The sequence below is a fragment of the Camelina sativa genome, chromosome 19, assembly GCF_000633955.1.
Source record: "Camelina sativa cultivar DH55 chromosome 19, Cs, whole genome shotgun sequence".
Taxonomy (NCBI): Eukaryota; Viridiplantae; Streptophyta; class Magnoliopsida; order Brassicales; family Brassicaceae; genus Camelina; species Camelina sativa.
The window spans coordinates 5,474,282-5,495,315 of NC_025703.1; the positions used below are offsets into that span (position 1 = coordinate 5,474,282).

Here is a 21,034-nt window from a genome sequence, read left to right on the forward strand (position 1 = left end):
GACACACTGCTGGCATGTTGTTTAACTCAATATCCGAAAACGCCAGAGTAGAGAAATATATATATATATATATATATATATATGTATGCAAGAGAAAAAAAATTCTTGAGAGCCTGCCCAAAGGGAGAAGTACTATATATGCCCAGTGATCTCAAAACACACAAAAAAAATTCTCAAAAAAGATTCTATAGTTTCTAAAGAATTTGAAAGTCAGAGAAAGAGATCATCATTCTACAGATTCTTGGTTGAGTTCAAAGTCTCTTGTAACAGCGACCTGACGTCCATTGACTCCAGCTCCTCGTCCTCGACCATGAAGAATCTACTGTGAACATCTTTGAGCAATTTTAAAACATTTGCCAAACCACCATCATTTATACCCTCGTCTGTCTTCTCCTCAGAGTAAGAATTTGACTTTTGGCCACTGACTCTGAAATATTGGTACTTACTAATCTCTATTAGGTTATCCTTGTGGCGACCTGACCAAATATCACGCCTATCATCAACAATCACCGCCCCACGCTCCTCAGTCAAAACCAAATCAAGCGTCTTCTCATGAGGACTGTCGTCATTTGTAATCACTCTATTACCAAAATAAAGTTTATTCGGATCAATCAGCTCCAACATGGCTTTAGTGTAACTGCGACTACCCATTGTGTAAACAATCATTGTGAACATCTCGTTGGCTTCTATCAAGAAGAAGCGGAGAAAAGGTCGTAACTTTACCAAAGCGATGATCCAAGGGATCTCCCATGACTTTGATTTGCCATAGATGTTCCCTCGTTGTTGAACCCGCTACTTTTGAGTTAGATACATCTCTGCTTTGGAGAGCTGTGAAACTTTTTTAGTGTGGAGAAGCGTGTGGTCCAAGTCAAGAACAAGGTGAAGCTTCTTCTCCTTGAGACAAGATATTGTTTCAAAGGATTTGTTTAACGCCACAGCTTTGTGGCTCACCTGGAAACCTTCGCGAATATAATTGAATGCTCGGACTTGGCTTTTGTGCACTGTTGATTTGCAGCGCATGCAGATTCCATGATAAACGTACAGGTGTTCACATCTACTAGAAGAGGTTAACGGCGACGAAGAGGAGGTTAACTGTTACTAGTGGAAAATGAGATGAGGGTGTGTTGTGGTTTGTATCCGGTTTATTCACTCTGGCCGATTTAATCCGATTCATTGGTTTGGATTGAATTTTAATTTTTTACTCCGGTATTCATAATGAGACCGACATTGCTATTGACGTACCAGGAATTATGGGCCATAATGGGTATACAGGCCCAATTGTAATGACAAATCCACACGTGTCGATCCCTTTCATCGGTTTCCTCCACACGGCGATCGTTCGTCGTTGAACTACCAATAGTCCAATACCATCAATTCCCCGACGACGAGCGAAGCCGAGGACTGTTTGTAATAAAAAAAACTCGAGCAACTACGTTTCTGTCTGAATCGAACTTTTATCACTGTGTTTAGATTCATTTCCACCTGGGTATTCGCAGGTAACAACACTCTTGTTCATCACATCTTCCATTTTCCTGATTTCCATACGAGGTCTTAATGCGTAATCTCCGGTTTCCTCTTTATCTTTCGTATGTAATTCCTTATATTGGGTACAATAATCTTGCTAATTGCATGAAATTGTTGGCCGATTTGCTGTGTTGGTAATTTACAATAAGAACTTAGGCTGCTGCGATCATGTATTGAGCTTAACCAAACATTGCAATTTTGATTTCAACTTCAGCAATGCAGGCATGAAAGAAAAGAACTCCACTACCGCTTCTACACTTGGACGGATTTTAGCTACTTGTTCTAAACAGGTTTTGTTCGAGTCTCATTGGTTTCATAACGAATCTTTTCTAGTTTCTATGTACGTCATGAATATCAAAGAATGAGTTTGTAGGAGAGATTAGAGTTATATTATGTCAATTTTGAAGCATCAATTTGAAGATCCAATCCTTGTTATTGACTAAACGTGCATTTGTCACAGGCTAAAGACTACGGGAGTTGTGTTGCATCTAAAGTTCATGAGGTTGAAAGAGATATATGCCTGAAAGAGTTTCTTGCACTAAAGAGTTGTATGCAGCATACGGTATAAATGATCTTTTATTGCAAGAGACTTGTCTTTGTCATTGTATCCTCATCATTTTAAACTAATCGGTTCTACTTTCATGTTTTGTTTTTTTTTCTTACTTACAGATCCGGGGGAAGCCTTGAATCGCAATTATAGTTTTTCTCCTTCTCATTAGGGGCATTTTATCAGTTCTGCTGGGAGTTTTAACATGTATGCCTTTTTTACATTTTTTTTTTATTGTGAAATAACATGTACGCCTGTGATATGTTTTTTTTTGTAAAACTTTAAGTGACTCAGTCCCATCTATTTCAGAACAATTCATTTTGGACTACAGTTTGGTTCCTTTGAGAAATTTTGGAAGTTTGAAAAGTTAGAATATGTCTAGCAGGATTTCAAGTTCACAGGCAAGTGTTGGTTCTGGTGCTTTATCACATGTCTATATACATCATCCATCCCTACGTTGCAATATTCCTGAATCCAGGGGGTTGTTCTATGATGATGCCAACAGATTGCTAATCTCTACCACATCTGATCAGGTGTGTTTTTCTTTTCCTTTGAAATGGTTTAGCCTGATGATCAATATCCTTGCCTGATTTCCTATTGTTTCTTATAGGTTTTTTCATGGCAAACATCCCCCTTTGACCCAGAAGTATCTCCTTCAATTGATTCTATAAGTGAGGGACCTATCCTGTCAATCAGATTCTCTCTTGATAAAAAAGTGATAGCTATCCAAAGATCCGACTGTGAAATACAGTTGTTTAATCGAGAGACCAAGCAGATACTTAACCACAAATGCAAGGTAGGATCAGAGAGCATTCTCGGATTCTTTTGGAGTGACTCTCCATTATGTGATCTTGCAATTGTAAAGACCAGGTAAACTCGCTTTGTTTTCTGCATATTTTTACTACTGAGAACTGTTTCCATTGCCTGCAACCTTTGCAGGTGAATTTTAAAGACTGATTCGTTGTAGTTGATAACTAAAATACTTGTTTAAACGGGAGTCTATTAGCTTGTAAGCCTGTATATTGGAATAATTGTATCCATTAACTTGGATTTCTAAGGCAAATAGCACTTTCAGAATCTGGTTATTGAGTCTTTACATTCTTTTCTCAATAGAGCAACCTATACATAGTTGTTTCTGTCTTCAGTTCTTCTGTTTTGGGATATATAATATATATTTAACATTTCGCATATCATTTGTCTTTCTCTTATTTTTCTCCCCTCTTTTGTCTCAGTGGTATGGACTTGTTTGCTTGTGACTCTATGTTGAATTCACTACGTTTGGTGGAAACCAAAAAAGCGAATGTGAATTGGTACATCTATACACATGAAACTCGATTGGTTCTTCTTGCGTCAGGACTGCAATGCAAGATATTTAATGGATTCCAGGTAAACCCCCTTGAAAAAGTAAAAAATAAAATAAATGAATTTTGTTATGTGAAAGAGCTTTTCCAACTGCGTTCACCTATAAGTTGCATACGGTTAATTAGCTGAACAAGTTATTGAATGTTTTTTTTCCAAACAATTGTGGTTGCCTGGTTGGAGCTCTAAAATTTGATCCACTTTTCCAGCTTTCCTCTGCAGGAGTTGTCCGTTTACCGAGATTTGAGATGACCATGGCTAGATCTGAATCAAATAGTAAACCTATTCTCTCTGCTGGAGATCTCCACTTAGTCACTGTGTAGGATTCTTATCTGTGTTTCTCTTTTCCTCGTATGTTTTATCATTTATCGCACTACATACCTGGAGAGTAAATCTGTATCATTTTCTTTCAGCTATGGCCGAATATATTGCTTACAAGTGGACGTGGAGGCAATGCTACTGCATCTATACAGGTTTTACCGAGATGCAGTTGTTCAACAAGTAAGTTTCCTTTTCCTCAGTTACTGGTATCTGGTTACTTCACTAGCTTATGCACTGAACATGTTGTAGACTTGTCTGAATAATGACCTTGTGTCTCTATGTATTAAAAATTACTCCTTGAGTTGACTTACAAAATTTAAGTTGAAAGTTAATGGGTAAATCACTGCACATTAGTTACTCTAATTGGAACTGCAAGATGAGCGTAACCTATACATAATTTAACCTTACTATTATTGTTTCTTTAGTTATGTTGCTAAATTTGGCATTACAAAACAACTTATCATGGTTTCTGTACATAATATCATTTTTAAAGGTCTGCTCTTTCTTTGTTCATTCCATGGGTTCTTATTTACAGGGTTCTTTACCGATGTACTCAAGCAAATTGTCGGTGAATGTGGTCGACAATTTATTGCTTGTGCACCAAATCGATGCAAAGGTCGTCATCATCTATGACTTATTTGCTGATTCTCGAGCTCCCGTATCTGCGCCTCTTCCTTTGCTATGGAGGGGTTACCAAGGCCCAGACACATCATCTCAAGCTGCTAACAAGGAAATTGAGAGCTCAGAATCATCTACAAGCAATGAAAACATAGTCATGTATGAAGATGGCTGGACCTTTCTGGTTCAAGACCTTATTCTGGATCAGACTAACAAGGTTCTATGGAAGATACATTTGGATCTCGAGGCAAGTTGGCTTTCTTTGGTTCGTCCAGATGGCAGTCAATTCTTAGATATTTCGCAAACGCTCAGTATCTAATATTATTTGCAGCAGGCGATTTCCGCTAGCAGCTCAGACAGGACGTCTCTTCTAGAATTCCTGCAGAGAAGGAAGTTGGAAGCAAATAAGGTCCCACACTTTCTGTTACTCTGTGTTTTAGATAGGAGTTTAGGTAAGCTTGATGAAACACCTGTTTGTAGCAGCATATAGTTGTGGAATAAAAGTTATAAAACATAGTGAAAAAGAGTGTGGTACGGTTTTTGCCAGCTAGAGAAGGTTATATACAAGTCTAACTTAGGAAAAACCTGGTGCGTGTTTCCATATTTAATGGTTTGCAGCGGTTCATGACTCTTTTTATATGATTATAGAGTCTCCAGGAAAGTTGGTTTCCGCTAAGTGTTCGGCGTCATTGAGTAGTAATCGTGGTTGGAGCTTTTGATGGTGTTGTACTGTTGGCAAATAATATTGTTGACTATGTTAATTCAGGCCAAACAACTGTGCTTGGGGATAGCAAGGGCTATTATTTTGGAACGTCGACCAGCAACTCAGGTTACTCAGGCAATCGATGTACTAGTCACATCATATTCCTACTCGGTTAAAGTCGGTACATACAAGGAAATAAAGAATGAACAGGCCACTGCATCTACTCCAACCGCTGGTGCATCTCCTGGTAAAACCGTTGAACCTGAAATATTGATTTAGGCATGAATACTCTAAAAGAATAACGATCTCTTAACACATCTTCTCCACTTATCAACCATTGGATTCTGAAGAAAACGAAAGGCATAGGCCATCTGGAAGAAATATTGGTGAAGATGTTGAAATGAACCCATCGTCTGGTTCAAAGGAGAACATGTTTTGTGCTGATGAGGAGCAAGAATCTCAACTTTCGTCACCGGCAATTTCACCCGATGAGCTCTACAAGTTTGTATTTGCTTTTGTGGAGGAAATGATGGTTGAGGAATCAGAGTATCTAGTTGCTATCATCACAGAGTTTCTTCGCAGGTAAAATTAACTCTTTCTTCTTTCTGTTTGGGAGTCCAGACTAAAGAAACTTGGTTTTGCTTTAGATCTAGTTTCAGTTTCACGGTTTCATCAATTCCGCGTTTCTTACTTTGATTCCTTTGTTGCAGTATAAGTGCAGAAAAACTCAAAATGGACCTTAACATCTATGTGATGACCGTCAGGCTTTTAGCTTACAGTAAACGATTTACAGAACTGTCGCTATTCACCACAAGCAAGGTTTGTATTTTATCCTTCTTTTGTAAGCCATAAACCCTCTCATATTCTTAGAGCGTGGGCTACATTACATATCTCTGCAGATAATCGAACCATCAAAGGAAGTCGCGTTTCAACTTCTTGAGAGTGGTAGTCAAAATCTCCGGGTAAGGAAGCTTGGGCTTGATATGTTGAGACAGCTCTCATTGCACCATGATTACATCTCCTCCCTCGTGCAAGATGGATACTATCTTGAAGCTCTGCGATATGCGCAGAAGCATAAGGTACAATTTCCTAACAGATCAAATTACACATAAATAAGATGTGGTTGTGGGGGTCGTTTCGGTTTTGTTGATACTGTGTACGCAACTGCAGGTGACGAGTGTGCGATCGTCGCTGTTTCTAGAAGCAGCATTCGCGGCGAATGATCTGCAGCATCTGGCAGCAATATTGAGGGTCTTGTCGGAATTGATACCTGGGTTTAAAGAAACTTCAGAGTATTACACTTTCTATGGCCTTCTCAATGACACAAGTTCCTCAGTTGCTGTCTGAGAGAGAGCCATCTCTTACCACATTTGGTATTCAAGAAACCTCAATAATCTTATTTTGATTCGCCAACTGGATCTTAATAACGAAATGCTGTTGTTGATCATATCATTTTTATGTTCTGGTTCCTTGAGAAAAGTAATGATAACTCGCCAGTTTTCTTGTTACATTGTTTGATTAAAATTGATAATAAACCAAAATTAGATAAAGTTTTGTTGAAATATCAAATCTCTCTTTTATGTTAAAGATTGATTATGATATTAAGACTTTAAAAATACTGTCATCTCTGGGGAAATCGTTAGTTAAGATATCATTATAAGTAGGTCCAAGCTGTGAGTGAGACACTTTAATGTTTTCTAATTATCTCTGTAACACATCTTTACCCCCTTCATTAAATATATATGAACATTTAGTAAGTAGTAGTAGTCTCGTGAATCTCAATTGGATGTAATAAATAAAAACAAAATCCTTCCCATCAAACTGCCAAAGTCAAAGTTACAAAAATAAATATTTATTTTTAAGATTTTAGAGACTTCTTTTATTCTCTCTAGCTTGGGGAAAAAAAAAAGTAATCGTCACTCTCTTTCCTAACTGTATCCGTGAAGGCAAAAATACGTATAAACAGATACGTACACAGAGAAAAACGTAAGTAATGATAGTATGTATAACTCTTTCTTCTAAAAGCTTTCTCTCTCACCTGTACCTTTTTTATTATGGTGTTTTAGTTTACGAGAAAACCAAACCCACACAATCGCCAATTCAATTTTTTTGCGAACTCTCTACCTCTTTATTACAATCGAACAATCTGATTTTCCGTTTGAGATCTCTCTTCTCGTTACCTTTTTCCAATACGATATCGGATTTTTTTTTTGTTTCTTTCTAAATTTGAGCTGCGATGCTCCTCTGATTCATTCACTTGAGGTACTTCATTCTTCTCTCTCTGTCTTCTTTAGTAAAAATGGCGTTAGGTTTCCGTGAAATCCGCTGTTAATTCGATTTTTTTATTTTTTTTTCAAATTGTTCCAGCTCTTGCATTAGTAGATAGATTGGGGTTTCTTTTTTTTTTTTGAATTTGGTCATTTGGTGTTCTTCTAGCTTCTCTGCGATTATGATTCCCTATGTTCGTCTCTTTCTTTCCCCCAATTTTTTTAATTGCAACTTTTTTTTTNATTTTTTTTTTTTTTTTTTTTGGTGGCTTCGACATGAACTGTGACGGAAAGCAGGGGTCCTACTGCGTAAGTTTAGGCTTTTTTTTCTTTCTTTTCTTCTTCTTCTTCTAAGTCTCTTTGCTTTTTAGCTTTACTGCTGCTAATTGGACCAATTCACTTTTAGGCAATTTTTTAATTTCATGGAAAGCTAGAGACAACCTTAATGAAATGAAACTGCCCACTTTTTCATGGTTTTTAGTGTTGTTGTTAGAGCTGACGAAACAATTAAAGAAAGCTTTCTCTACCTGGTTGGTCATTTTCTTCATTTCTTGAGATTTTTTGGAACATTTTATTCGTTTATAAATCGGAAATTGCTTTATCCTTTCAGTCAATCTATTAGTCGGATTCATGAGTTTTCTTGGGGATTTTGGTGGAGATATTGTTGTCACCTAGGATAAGGGTTGAGAAACTTAATCCCCTTTAGTTTGAGTTTGGAGTTCAGTTCATGAAGTGGTGAAGCAGTCAAATGTGTAACTGTGTAGGCGTTAACCTTGAAAAGATTATCAATTGCTGTTTGTTTTTTCTTGGGGTTTGTTGATCGATTTTGTACTCGTGTCTTCATTCAGTGTTCTGGAGGTTTGACTTCGAGTTACGATGGCATCTAGACAAGGACCAAAGTCGAGAAAAGGAGGGTCTAGCAATTTGAAGGGTGCTGATTCTACTGCATCTTCAACAACCTCTTCTTCGAAGCTTTATCAAGAGACATCTATTGATGGCCATAGCTCTCCGGCTTCTTCATCTGCTCAGAGCAAGCAGCAGTTCTTCTCACCTGATTCCTTACCACAAAGTGCTCAGCGTTCCAAAGAAAACGTCACAGTGACAGTTCGCTTTCGCCCACTCAGGTTCCTCGTGATATATTTTGTATAGGCTTGCAAATATCAGGTTGATCTTTGTTCTGTGAATTTGATATATCTTATCCTTGACGTAGTCCAAGAGAAATTCGCCAAGGGGAGGAAGTCGCATGGTATGCAGATGGGGAAACAATTGTGCGAAATGAGCATAATCCAACAATAGCTTATGCCTATGGTTAGTCTTAACATTTTTGATTAAGTTTTATGGGTTTTCACAATCAAGAATGACAAACTAAGGACTATAGTAATATTCTTATGTGGTACAACATTTCAACTTTTTATCTTAAAGAATGAAGATAGTGATATAATTGGATATTCTTCCTTATTTGATGTTTGGATCTTTCATGTTGGTTTCTTGAAGTGATCTTTCTGTCTGTTAATGATTTATTCTCCTTCTGGCAGACCGTGTCTTTGGACCCACAACCACAACACGCAACGTTTATGATATTGCTGCACACCATGTTGTTAATGGGGCTATGGAGGGGATAAATGGTATGAAATGAAACAGTTTTAATGGCCAATCTAGTTTGTATTAAGAATTCATTTTCTGAGTTAACTCCTCTATGGAAGAGCATTCAATTTTCCATATCCTATGTTGAAAGAGCACGCAATTTTCCAGTCCTTTGTATTGATCATTTCTGCTATGTCAACAAGGCTTATCCTAATTCATAAGACTAACTGAAAAATCTGACTAGATTTTTGACTTAATGAATGCTAAAATCCTCATGCTAATTTGACTTTAATGCGTTTAATGTTAATCCAACTACAGGGACCATTTTTGCATATGGAGTGACAAGCAGTGGAAAGACTCACACAATGCACGTAAGATCCCTACATCTGGATACTTCTACTTTTTCAGCTTGTTACATTAAAGAAAGTATCATTGGTACATCTTCCTACAAGTTCAATGTGTCTTTAATGATGTAATACTTTGTTAAAGTCTCATATTTGTACCCTTCGCCTCTGACTCGATTACTGAGCTGCTTGTCAAAAACAAAAAATCATTATATTTCAACTCAACAAGCTTAACTGACACATTTAAGAATCCTTCTACAAGTTCTACGAAAATAAGTTTTGCGATAGAAAAGTTCCGATCTGTAGCAGCCACATAGAGTGGATAGTGGAGTTTGTTATTACATCAGAAAAGTTTCAATCTGTAGGTTGGTATTCTTTTCCTATATAGAGGTTCTCTATTGGCTCTTATAACGAATTTAGTTACACATGGCTTGCATATGGCTGCATTAATTTTACGAGTTCTCTGCATTAGACACTTTACAATTCATTCGAACTGTTCCCCTATGCTGCCACAAAAAAATGATATTCCCTAATACAGTTTGATTTCTGTTCACCTTTCTGTTAGCACTTAACTTTAGGATATCCACAATGTAGCATTTTATCTGATAGATTTGGTATATGTTTTTGGTCCAAATGTCAGGGTGACCAGAGATCTCCTGGTATTATACCGTTAGCAGTGAAAGATGCTTTCAGCATCATCCAAGAGGTACTTTTTAGGATATTGTTTTGTCATATTCCCTGGTCCAAGTACAGCGACCTCACATACTGTATTCATTTTCTTACAGACTCCTAATCGAGAATTTCTTCTGCGTATTTCCTACATGGAAATATATAATGAGGTGCTATTATTTACGTATTTTTCTTCTCTGCTCAGTTATCTATATTCAATTTCAGCAGTAATGTAGAGAAATATTCTGCCTCTTTTTCCTTAATTTTACTATCCTTAATGTTCACCTTATTTCAGGTTGTCAATGATTTGTTGAATCCAGCAGGACAAAATTTGAGGATCAGAGAAGACAAGCAGGTATATGTTTCAGCTTCAAATTCTCTTTGTTAGTTTTCTGTTGAAAACATTCGTAGTGCTGCTCTCACTGACTTGTATCTTTGTTGTGATTACAGTGCTCATAATATAATCCCAAAATCTTAGCATCATATTTTAATTTATTAGGAAACCATGTTTAACCGTTTAGTACCTGAAAATACTGGTTCCATTTTTCTTATGAGATTTTATTTTTGTGGGTACTCTGCTATTACAATGTTAATATGTGGCCCTTCGTTTCGTTTTGATGTTCTGGGTCACATGACTTACTCAAGTAGACTTGACGTTGATCCTTTTAATAGCCATTTGAACTGAGAATTTTACAATGAGCTTCTCATGATCTCTATTGCTACAAGTATCTTTTTCCAAGTTGTTCAATTGAGCTTCTCTTTGTTATTGACTCTAGGGAACCTTTGTCGAAGGGATTAAAGAAGAAGTTGTTTTATCTGCGGCTCATGCGCTTTCTCTTATTGCAGCTGGAGAAGGTATGTGGTGCCTTCATTCACCTTTTCCTTTATTTAAAGAAATAGGTTTACTTTACAAGCACAACTCCTCGACTTGCTTGAGGCCATACTGAACGTTCAAAAGTGAGTTTTGCTTTTATTTATTATAAGAGAGCAGTTCTAAAAGGTTATCTTCTCTTTCTCGTTTCCAGTAAATCCCTTTCATTCTTAAACCTTTTCATGATCTATTAAATTTTCTTCATCGTTTTCTTATCATTTGATTCATATTGTGCTCATGGCAGAGCAACGACATGTGGGATCCACAAATTTTAATTTGCTGAGCAGCCGGAGCCATACAATATTTACGTTGGTATGTATATATTCTCTTTAAAATATTGAAAAAACTGCATCTTTGTGAAGTTGCTATATCATTTCTTTTTCGTCACATGATTACACTTTTGAAGTGGATGAATGCACACAAAATCCGAGTTTATTTTGTATTACTGTTAGGGTAAAATTGACAATTTTCCCCCCTATAATCGCCTGAATGCTCAAACATGTAATACTGAAGAATTATACCCTTTTTTTTTATCAGCACAAGTTGTGTAGTATGTTCTTTCATATATTTCATTTTGTTCAAGGAATTTATATTCTCCTTTATTCTAGTTTAGTCACATTAACTCATATAGCTGTCCTGTTTCGGAAAGATGATAAACTAATTTGGATGCAGACGATAGAAAGTAGTCCCTTAGGTGACAAGAATAAAGGAGAAGCTGTACATCTCTCCCAGCTGGTAAGCTCATCTTGTATCTAGTGATATTATGTATGGTTATGGGTTATTAAAAAGGTGAATTTCTGATATTAACTGCCCATAATTTCTCTCATATCTGCAGAACCTCGTTGATCTGGCAGGTTCCGAGAGTTCAAAGGTTGAAACCAGTGGTTTAAGACGCAAGGAAGGATCATATATCAATAAAAGTTTGCTGACTTTAGGGACTGTGAGTTTTTTCTTAGCACAGTTTTCACGTAGTTAACAATAGGTTTTGAAGTTCAGTTAAATCCAAGGACTTCTTTGACTTATTCCTTTAAAGCAGATTTGATAATAGGACTGTTTTTTCGTGTTGTATATATATGTATTAAGAACACTTTTAATCACCTTACCGCCTCTGCATTATTTTGCTTGCTACTCGTATCTCAGATCTCTTCTTGTCCAAACCTTACAATTAAACAGTTTTCTACTCTTGTTTTATATTCGTAATTTCTATCCTGTCATGTTTTAAGTATTCTTCTGTTGGCTGAATTTGTATAGTTCTGTTGTGATGTTATAGGTGATATCAAAGCTTACGGATGTGAGGGCTTCACATGTACCATACAGAGACTCTAAGTTAACCAGGATCCTTCAGTCCTCATTGAGTGGTCATGACCGAGTATCTGTAAGTCTTGTTTGAGCTGTTCTCAATCCTCTTGATTCAGTAATTATGAAATCTACATGCTTATCAACAGGGTAAAAATTTCCTGAAAACTTTATGCACATATCTTGATAGTAGTATACTTTACTGATTAGATGTTTCTCTGGATATGGTAGCTCATTTGTACAGTGACTCCTGCATCAAGCAGTTCAGAAGAAACACACAACACTTTAAAATTTGCTCATCGTGCAAAGCATATTGAGATTCAAGCTGAACAAAACAAGGTTTTCCACGCATATGTTCTATCAGCTCTTATTTTTGCACTGAAGGTCTTATGTAGTCTCTAACTCTATAAAATTGTAGATAATTGATGAGAAATCATTAATCAAGAAGTACCAACACGAGATTCGCCAACTGAAGGAGGAGTTGGAACAGCTTAAACAGGTAATTGTACCAGTTACTCAGTTGAAAGATATTGGTGCAGATGATATTATTCTCCTGAAGCAGAAGGTATGCTCAGATTTTATTTTTTCTAGCCTGGCAAACCTGATTTTTTTAGTCGTATTCATCCTTATCTAGGCTTTTGTAGTGGAGTTAGGGATGGGTTTTCTGTGTAGAGCTCCAATCTTGAAAACTTGAAATTTGCTTTTGCATTATCTTCCATGCTCGTTCCACTTCTGACGTCAGCTTCTTTCCTCCCTAAGCATTTGCTGTTTGTGATTAAGACTATGTCAGTACGGTTGAAAGTAAACTAAATTATGTAGCTTGTAATATTCCTTACCTTGAAATATCTTAACAGAAAAAAAAAAAAAAATCTTGGAAAATGTTTCTTTTTGTGGTAAACTGTGAACAAAACAACTAGCTTTTCCTTTTTCATTGGAAAAAGATTTCACATTGAAAATTTTGTTCGGCCCTGATGTTTTCTGAGAACAATTTGTCAGAAAGAATATACTAGCGGATAGAGGTCAATTTTGCTAGAGGTCATTCTGAACGCATAATGCAACATTTTACCAATATGACCACTGTTTCCGTCCATTTATTTATAATTTTAGTTATATATTTGATAAGACCAGTGTGAAGACGTTCTATGTCATTGCCTTTTGGTTTAAAATTAAACATTAGAGATAATTTGTTGTAACCTGATTTTGTCATTTTCTTTGCTATATAACGTGATGATAAAAGCTAGAAGATGGTCAAGTCAAGCTACAATCCAGACTTGAAGAAGAGGAAGAAGCTAAAGCAGCTCTCTTGAGTCGAATCCAACGGTTGACGAAACTAATTTTGGTGTCGACTAAAAATCCACAAGCATCTCGATTACCTCACCGCTTTAATCCTCGGAGGAGACATTCATTTGGTGAAGAAGAGGTAAGACCACTGATATATCCTAGAATATAATAAAAGTGGCTTCCATGTTTCCTTCTGAGGATGGTTCACTTTGATCTGCGGGACTTCAGATCTATTATACTACACAAGTTTACTAGCTTCTTTGGCTAATCTTGGTTGATGATGCATATTCAGCTTGCTTACCTACCATACAAGAGGCGGGACATGATGGACGATGAACACCTTGACCTGTATGTTTCTGTGGAGGGAAATAATGAGACTAGAGATAGTCCGTATAGAGAAGAAAAGAAGACCCGGAAGCATGGATTATTAAACTGGTTAAAGCCTAAGGTATACAAATGATTCAAACTTCTTATATAGCATTGTCCATTTTGTGGTGGGTTATTCTTGTTCGTATCAGAACTGCATCGGGCCGCTATAGGTTTGTACTGTTGTAAATGATTCACGCACTCACTAGAGATTTCTGGAATGTGCTTCAAAGAATAATGCTAATGGAAGTAATGAGTCAATAATCCTACGGTCTTATTTCCTCTTAGATGCAATTTGTTCGTTGATTTTTTGGTGCCTCTCTTGTCCCCCTTTTTTTAATCAAAGCTTACTTTTTCCTATCAGAAAAGAGATCACAGTTCAAGTGCCAGTGACCAGTCAAGTGTGGTCAAATCTAATAGCACACCATCAACTCCTCAAGGGGGAGGCAGTAATCTGCACACAGAATCAAGACTTTCAGAAGGCTCGCCTTTGATGGAACAACTCTCAGATCCTAGGGATGACAGAGAAGCTTTAGAAGACAGTTCTCATGAAATGGAGATTCCGGAGGTACATAAGAGTTACTTTCATTATTCATTCCGGTTCCTGCACTTTGTTTTACAAGACTTGTTTGCACTTGTTCCCAGACGAGCATTAAATTGAGCGATGAGTTGGATCTCTTGAGGGAACAGAAAAAGATTTTATCTGAAGAGGCAGCGCTGCAATCAAGTTCCTTAAAACGATTGTCAGATGAGGCTGCAAAGTCCCCTCAAAATGAAGAGATTGAAGTAATAATAATCACCCTTTTCATATCTCTATCTAGTTGTTTAAATCTAGCAAATATTCACCTTCTTGGTTCTCGTTGTTACTTAGGAGGAAATTAAAGTACTCAATGACGACATCAAAGCAAAGAATGACCAGATTACAGCGTTGGAGAAACAAATCTTGGATTTTGTTATGACATCATATGAGGCATTGGATAAATCTGATATCATGCAGGTAGGTTCACATTGTCAAATATTACGCAGTGACCTTTTTGACTTTTTCATCTGCCATTCACTTCTAAAGTGATTTTATATTATCTTCAGGTAGTTGCTGAGCTAAGGGATCAACTTGATGAGAAATCTTTTGAACTCCAGGTGATCGATTTGTTTTTGCTTACGCAATAACAGAACTTAGAGATGGTTTTGCTATTCGCCTGGATAATAATATTTCTCTTAGCTCAATATAATGTCTCCTCATACCCTCATTAAGATGCTTCTGTCTATTATGTATAATACCAGTGCCAAAACGCCAAACTACACTAAAAATGAAGCCGCTCTACGTTTTTTCTCTGATTCTTCATCTTGTTTACAGGTTAAAGCTGCAGATAATCGCATCATTCAAGAAACACTCAATCAAAAGGTTCGTTGACTGTCTTTGACTATCTCCCCGATTTGATTCGTCTTTGTAAAAAGCTTTGAGACTAGGTTTATAATGTCTAAAAGAACTCAATAACCGTTGAAGTATTTTCTGCAGACATGTGAATGTGAAGTTTTGCAAGACGAAGTTGCAAACCTAAAGCAGCAGCTCTCTGATACCCTGGAACTAGCACAGGTCTCTCTTTATACATGTCGTACACATTGTTATTTGCAAAAAATTATGCTTTTCACCAACCTTCTTCTTATAAGCCAAGCCACATGATGCTTAAACAAATTCTATTTGCTCTCTGACATAAAAGGGAACTAAGATTGAAGAGCTGAAACAGAAAGCTAAGGAACTAAGTGAATCAAAGGAGCAATTAGAACTCCGAAACAGGAAACTTGCAGAAGAAAGTTCATATGCAAAAGGTCTTGCATCAGCAGCTGCAGTTGAGCTCAAGGCATTATCCGAAGAAGTGGCAAAGCTTATGAATCAAAACGAGAGACTAGCAGCTGAGCTGGCAACACAAAAGAGCCCAGTCGCGCAACGTAACAAGACAGGAACACCAACAAATGTAAGAAACAACGGTAGAAGAGAGAGTCTTGTAAAGAGGCAAGAACAAGAAACCTCATCAATGGAGCTGAAGAGAGAACTGAGGATGAGCAAGGAACGTGAGTTATCATATGAAGCTGCACTTGTTGAAAGAGATGAGAGAGAAGCTGAGCTCGAAAGGATAGTAGAAGAAACGAAACAGAGAGAAGCATATCTGGAGAATGAGCTTGCTAGTATGTGGGTTCTTGTTTCTAAGTTGAGAAGTTCTCAAGGAGCTGATTCTGAAATCTCAGATTCTATATCAGAGACACGACAAACCGAACAAACAGACCGATCATTTTGAGATTTGAGAAAAAAAGAAGACAACAACGTAAGTAGGAATATGTTTGTGCAGTGATTCACGAGTTTGCGTTTGGGTATTTGCGACTTTGTTTGTTGATAACTTTTGTAAAGAAGATTCAAATGAAGAGAACTATTCACGTCTCTTTTGCTTAACTTCCATAAATCGAATCAGAATCCAAACATTTGAAAAAAAATACTTGAAACTGTTTCTTCATCAGACTGTTCAAAAACAAAAAATCAAAAAGGAGAGAGTGATGATCGATCATACTGATTGATTGATCTCAGTTGGTCTTGGGATCAGGCATGGGGAACAAACCACCAGCACCAGCAGATCCTCGCGGCGGAGAAAACCCTAGAAACTTCTGCAGATTGGTTCTGATACTAATCGAACACAGCAGATACAGAAACGCCATTGAACAATCCGTCGGATCATCACCTTTCAATCCCCTATGACTCATCTTCTTCACAATCGTGATCGGATGAAACGGAAGCTTCGCGACGACTTTACCTTCGAAGAGTGAATTAAGCAATCCGAAGACGACGAAGAGAACTAAAGCCACAACAGCGCCGGATTTGAATTTAAAGAGAGACAGATCTCGGCTCGATTCCTTCAAGCTGGTTTCGACGCGATCGATCTTCTTCGTCTTCGATTTCTTTATAGATAGCTTCGAAGATGGATTCTCAGTCTTCATCGTCTCGAGTTTCTTCGCGGCCTTGTCTATCGAGTATTTCAAGGACTTGTAGGAGCTGGTACGGTAGATTAAGATCCATGAGATTGCTTCACAGATCAACGCCGTGCAGAATGAGATTCCGACGACGGTTAAGCTATCGGCGTATTTGAAAGAAGCGAAGAGAGGCATCGTAGTCGCCATTGTTGCGCCTTAAAACTTGAGTTTGGATTTGATTACACTCTTATTGGATTTGGAACTTTAGAAAGTTTAAAGAGGGCAAAAGAATAAATAAAGAAAGTTTCGGGGAGCGTAAAACTATTTCTCATATTTACCAATTTTTCCCAATTGTTTGTTTTGATAAATAAAACCCAAATCAATAAATCATACTCTTTGGCAAAGCAGTATAAACAATATTACACCACCAACACCAAAGAGTTATTATTACTTTACATGTAGATGTATATCTAGTATTTACAATGAAGAGGTCCAAAACAAAAAGAAGTTTTGAGTTGGAAGTTAGAGAGGAGGCTTAAGAGTGTTCTTAGGAGCACTAATCCATGGAGTGTCTGCAATAGCAAATCTCCACAAGGCATTGACATGTTGAGGCAATGCGTAATCTATTCCAACGCGAGGACCAACCACTATTTTCTCCACGTCTTCTCCTCCATCCAGAAGCTCCAATCCTCCTGTGTCCATTCATTAAACAGTCTCTTAAGAGAGAGTCTACTCTACTTACTTCATTAACTGATTTGGTGTATGGACTAACCCGGAGAATAAAGTGGATGATGAGACCATTCTGTTGAGAGTCCAAGCGCTTGTCCCACCTGCTTGAGAAGCACATATTAACAAAAGCTGATTATGCTAGAGGACTTGCTAGGAATACTCTCATTGTTTATATCAAGATCTAAATGTTGCTGTACATCTTTTCTTATCTAGTGAAGAGCATATGAATTGCAGAGTAATCGAATCTCTGCATTGCAGATTTGTAGGGCTAATGCAAGTTATTAAATTAAAACTGTAGAAGTCAGACAAACCTTTCCTGGTCCATTTAAAAGAACGGGTTTGTCAGTTTTCAGGCCACGGCGCTCCTGTATGGTCTCAAGTCCTGCAACACCATATCACCCTTCTAAGCCAACAAAAGATTGATAAAACCAGTTTTAGATGTAAAAACAGTATCAATCAACCAATTGATAACTAAGTTTAAACATGCTTAGATATAATAAAGATATCTTTCTATGAATCCAAAACCAGTAAAAGATGCAACTTTAAGGCCATAAACAAAAAAAAGAGTGAAACGAGCAAAGTTTCAGCGCTCAAGAATCAGAACTTTAAACTGTTTAATGTGAACAGATCAACTAACCGGAAACAGGAGAACAAGACCGTATCAAAACAGCAGCTCCAACACCTTCCTTATCAGCAACAATATTGAGCATCATATGGAGACCATAACATAGATAAACATAAGCATGTCCTCCTGGTCCAAACTAAAAATAAAAACATTATTTTTCAGATCAAGTTATCATTTTGTATGTAAGTAAATGCTAACAAGCAAAATGAAGAAAACTCACAACTGGTGCCGTCCGTTGAGTGATCCCAAATCGTCCATGGCAAGCTGAATCATTTGGTCTATAAGCTTCTACCTACCAATATAGTGTTGCAAATTACAATCATAGTGTTGTAGTCCTTCACAATTTTTGTTGGAATTTTACATGAAAAAGTTAACTTTTTGTGCAGTAAATCTAATTAGCGAATCAAACAATCCCAGAGAAAAAAAAATCTCAATCCTTTATCAGGAAACAACATATAAAACAGAATCGTGTGTGTCTCAGACCTCAGTAATTCGCAGCACGACGTTGTCTCTCCTTAGGAACTTCCCAAGCAAACGTGGCGCAAGATCAAGGGCGTCGATTTGAAAGAACTCAGGAGGCATTAGCTTCATCTCGGAGTCGGAGGTGGTGGGGGACTTTGGGTCTTCGGGTTTGACCCGAACGGCTCGACTCTTGGAACAGTTTTTTGTCTTTCGTGTCCGTAGGACTACTGCTACTCGGGGGTTTGTAACATTGGGCCCTCCCGATTCCTCATCAACCCGCTTCTTCGATCGACGAGTCGGCGTTTTCATTACAACCGAAAAGGCTTTGACTTTTTACAAAGTGCGAACGTTGACCTTTAATCGTTGATTATATTTGGCGGGTGATGATGTTTATGCTGTCCGAAACAATCTAGATAATAGATCTTTCCAAAGAGGCTGGTGCCAACTTTGTCATAGACTGATAGACATATCAAATAAACTCACTCATGGTTGTTAGTTTTTTTTTTTAAGACCAAGACTTATGGTTATTCATTTGGCACCAATGTCATATTGTTTGCTTATCCTAGCGGAATTGCACCGGAAAATCTGTATTTTCATATCCCAGCTAAGAGGGTATGTTGAATTCCTATCCCAACTTTGACATTGAGCAAATCCATACATTATGTTCAATAATATTCAAATTTACGACACTAACTTGTAAAACTGTATTGAATCATACACAAGTCGTAACGGTGTTAAGAGTCCGTTAACTGTTGCTTACGTGGAAGCCACGTAAGAAACAACGTCGTTTTGAAAAACAAAAGAAAGGGCTTGTTTTGGCTAAAACGACGTCGTTTCTACCTTCTTCTTCCTCTTTTCTTTCTTTCCCGAATCACTTTCATTGGTAAATCTCGTCTCTTGTTTCTTCTCTTCTTTTCATCTGTAAATCAATTGGTCAATTGATTCAATTGGCAACGATTATTGATCTTGAAGAGTGTCTGATAGTGCAGTTAACCATGTTTGCATCATAAAATGAGGTAATTGTAATTCAATTTTTAAGGTTTTCATAATTTAGGGGTTTTCTCATTTAAGAGAACATAACAATGTCGACGACGTTGAATCCTTGGTTGACGACGTTGCTGCTTTCCCCGTAGACGGTGAACTTATCATCGTGTGCTGCGCTGTTACGGCTGTATCTCCGGAACGAGTCTGTTACGACGTTTACGTCTTTGGAGTAGTTCTTGAATGAGTCGTCTCCTTCGGGACGACCGCTGTCGTAGTTAGTGAAGTTCTTTTGGTCGTAAGTGGAGAACTTGACGTCTTCGTCGTGTTTCTCGAGACTCGTTCCTAAATCGGGGAAACAGAAGAGGTTAGCGGCGGAGCAGAAATCGGGAAACCGAGTCGGGAGCGAGTTGGTGGCGGCGAGTTTGGAGAAAGTGGCTGAGTCGACGGCGTTGAGTGGCGAGGCGTTGGAGATTAAAAACTCCGATCTGGGAGATTCGTTACGGATCTCTTTGTTCCAGTAACGGATAGAGACGCTTTAGGTGTGAATGGATTCTGCTCCGCCGAGAAACCGCCGCCGATTAAACGTCCTCCAACGATAACAACCTGCATTGCCAACAAAAATCCACATTAATTAATTCAACGCTCGATCGAGGAAAGAAAGAAAAGAGGAAGAAGAAGATAGAAACGACGTCGTTTTAGCCAAAACAAGCCCTTTCTTTTGTTTCTCAAAATGACGTTGTTTCTTAAGTGGCTTCCACGTAAGCAGCCGTTAACGGACTCTTAACACTGTTACGGCTTGTGTATGATTCAACACAGTTTTACAAGTTGGTGTCGTGAATTTGAATATTATTAAACATAATGTATGGATTTGCTCAATGTCAAAGTTGGGGTAGGAATTCAACATACCCCTTTAGCTGGGGTATGAAAATACCAATTTTCCGAATTGCACCTATGTCATAAACTCACAAACGGCAATTTAGTCTAATTCCTGTTCAAAAACATTGCACCTATGTCTAATGATGTATCATCATTGTATAATTCTTGTTCAAATCACATGTTTTATAAGAAATGAGACAATCCAATGATCCATACTTCCTTTTTTTTTTTTTTTTTTTTTTCGGCCATTCCTTTCTTTCATTTAAAAGCCCAATTAAAATGGGCATAATACAAACTTACAAAGCATGATACAAGCTAAATTAAGCCCAATTTTAAGTTAATCCAAACACATAAACAAAAGCTAGAAATAAAAGTGAATAACCCATAAGGGGCATAGACATGTATTCTTCCCTTAACCACGTATCTTGTTACTACTTCCTAATCACTCTATTTACTATTTAGGTCATATTTCTATTTTTGTGGATTATAGCAGCTTCAATCCACATAAAATTTTTGGCTTTCCCCAATTTGTTTTTTTGGTTTTTAACATCTACATCTTTTTTTTTTTGGCTCAACAACAACTCTTCATTAACCAAGATATTACAACCAAATCCAAGGCACATTACATTCGCCTCTATAGAATTGGACCA

At 37.5% G+C, this 21,034-nt stretch overlaps 3 protein-coding genes and 3 pseudogenes across 6 annotated transcripts; 2 read left to right on the plus strand and 4 right to left on the minus strand.

Moving 5' to 3' along the window:
- LOC104767463 lies at positions 227-1,528 on the minus strand (annotated as a pseudogene).
- Positions 1,336-6,580, plus strand: LOC104764962 (uncharacterized protein C18orf8-like). Of its 3 annotated transcripts, none has more exons than XM_010488578.1 (16): positions 1,336-1,496; positions 1,739-1,814; positions 1,985-2,086; positions 2,194-2,278; positions 2,381-2,604; positions 2,682-2,941; positions 3,304-3,457; positions 3,640-3,749; positions 3,844-3,931; positions 4,287-4,616; positions 4,701-4,778; positions 5,136-5,319; positions 5,423-5,654; positions 5,783-5,891; positions 5,972-6,151; positions 6,243-6,580. In XM_010488578.1, the coding sequence occupies exons 5-16, from the start codon at positions 2,446-2,448 to the stop codon at positions 6,417-6,419; spliced, it is 2,061 nt and encodes a 686-aa protein (XP_010486880.1). In that variant the 5' UTR covers positions 1,336-1,496; positions 1,739-1,814; positions 1,985-2,086; positions 2,194-2,278; positions 2,381-2,445; the 3' UTR covers positions 6,420-6,580. The 3 variants fall into 3 exon arrangements, with proteins under 3 accessions (XP_010486880.1, XP_010486882.1, XP_010486883.1); XM_010488580.1 differs by having other exon boundaries at positions 4,704-4,778; XM_010488581.1 differs by having other exon boundaries at positions 2,457-2,604.
- On the plus strand, positions 7,061-16,044 carry LOC104764964 (kinesin-like protein KIN-7K, chloroplastic). 2 transcript variants are annotated; one of them, XM_010488583.2, is made up of 24 exons: positions 7,061-7,334; positions 8,188-8,463; positions 8,550-8,647; positions 8,875-8,964; positions 9,242-9,294; positions 9,908-9,973; positions 10,053-10,106; positions 10,232-10,291; positions 10,713-10,791; positions 11,052-11,119; positions 11,480-11,542; positions 11,643-11,747; positions 12,078-12,182; positions 12,335-12,442; positions 12,522-12,668; positions 13,341-13,523; positions 13,677-13,832; positions 14,115-14,318; positions 14,396-14,536; positions 14,622-14,747; positions 14,837-14,887; positions 15,105-15,152; positions 15,267-15,344; positions 15,469-16,044. In XM_010488583.2, exons 2-24 carry the CDS (start codon positions 8,216-8,218, stop codon positions 16,042-16,044), a joined length of 2,907 nt encoding a protein of 968 aa, XP_010486885.1. In that variant the 5' UTR covers positions 7,061-7,334; positions 8,188-8,215. The 2 variants fall into 2 exon arrangements, with proteins under 2 accessions (XP_010486885.1, XP_010486886.1); XM_010488584.2 differs by having other exon boundaries at positions 12,522-12,602.
- Positions 16,155-16,982, minus strand: LOC104764963 (annotated as a pseudogene).
- On the minus strand, positions 17,092-19,021 carry LOC104764965 (DNA-3-methyladenine glycosylase-like). The gene is made up of 6 exons (XM_010488585.2): positions 18,546-19,021; positions 18,283-18,354; positions 18,075-18,198; positions 17,749-17,819; positions 17,481-17,538; positions 17,092-17,400 (listed from the first exon to the last, which is right to left on the minus strand). Exons 1-6 carry the CDS (start codon positions 18,831-18,833, stop codon positions 17,231-17,233), a joined length of 783 nt encoding a protein of 260 aa, XP_010486887.1. The 5' UTR covers positions 18,834-19,021; the 3' UTR covers positions 17,092-17,230.
- The window catches only part of LOC104767465, a 2,680-nt pseudogene continuing 1,236 nt past the window's right edge, over positions 19,591-21,034 (minus strand).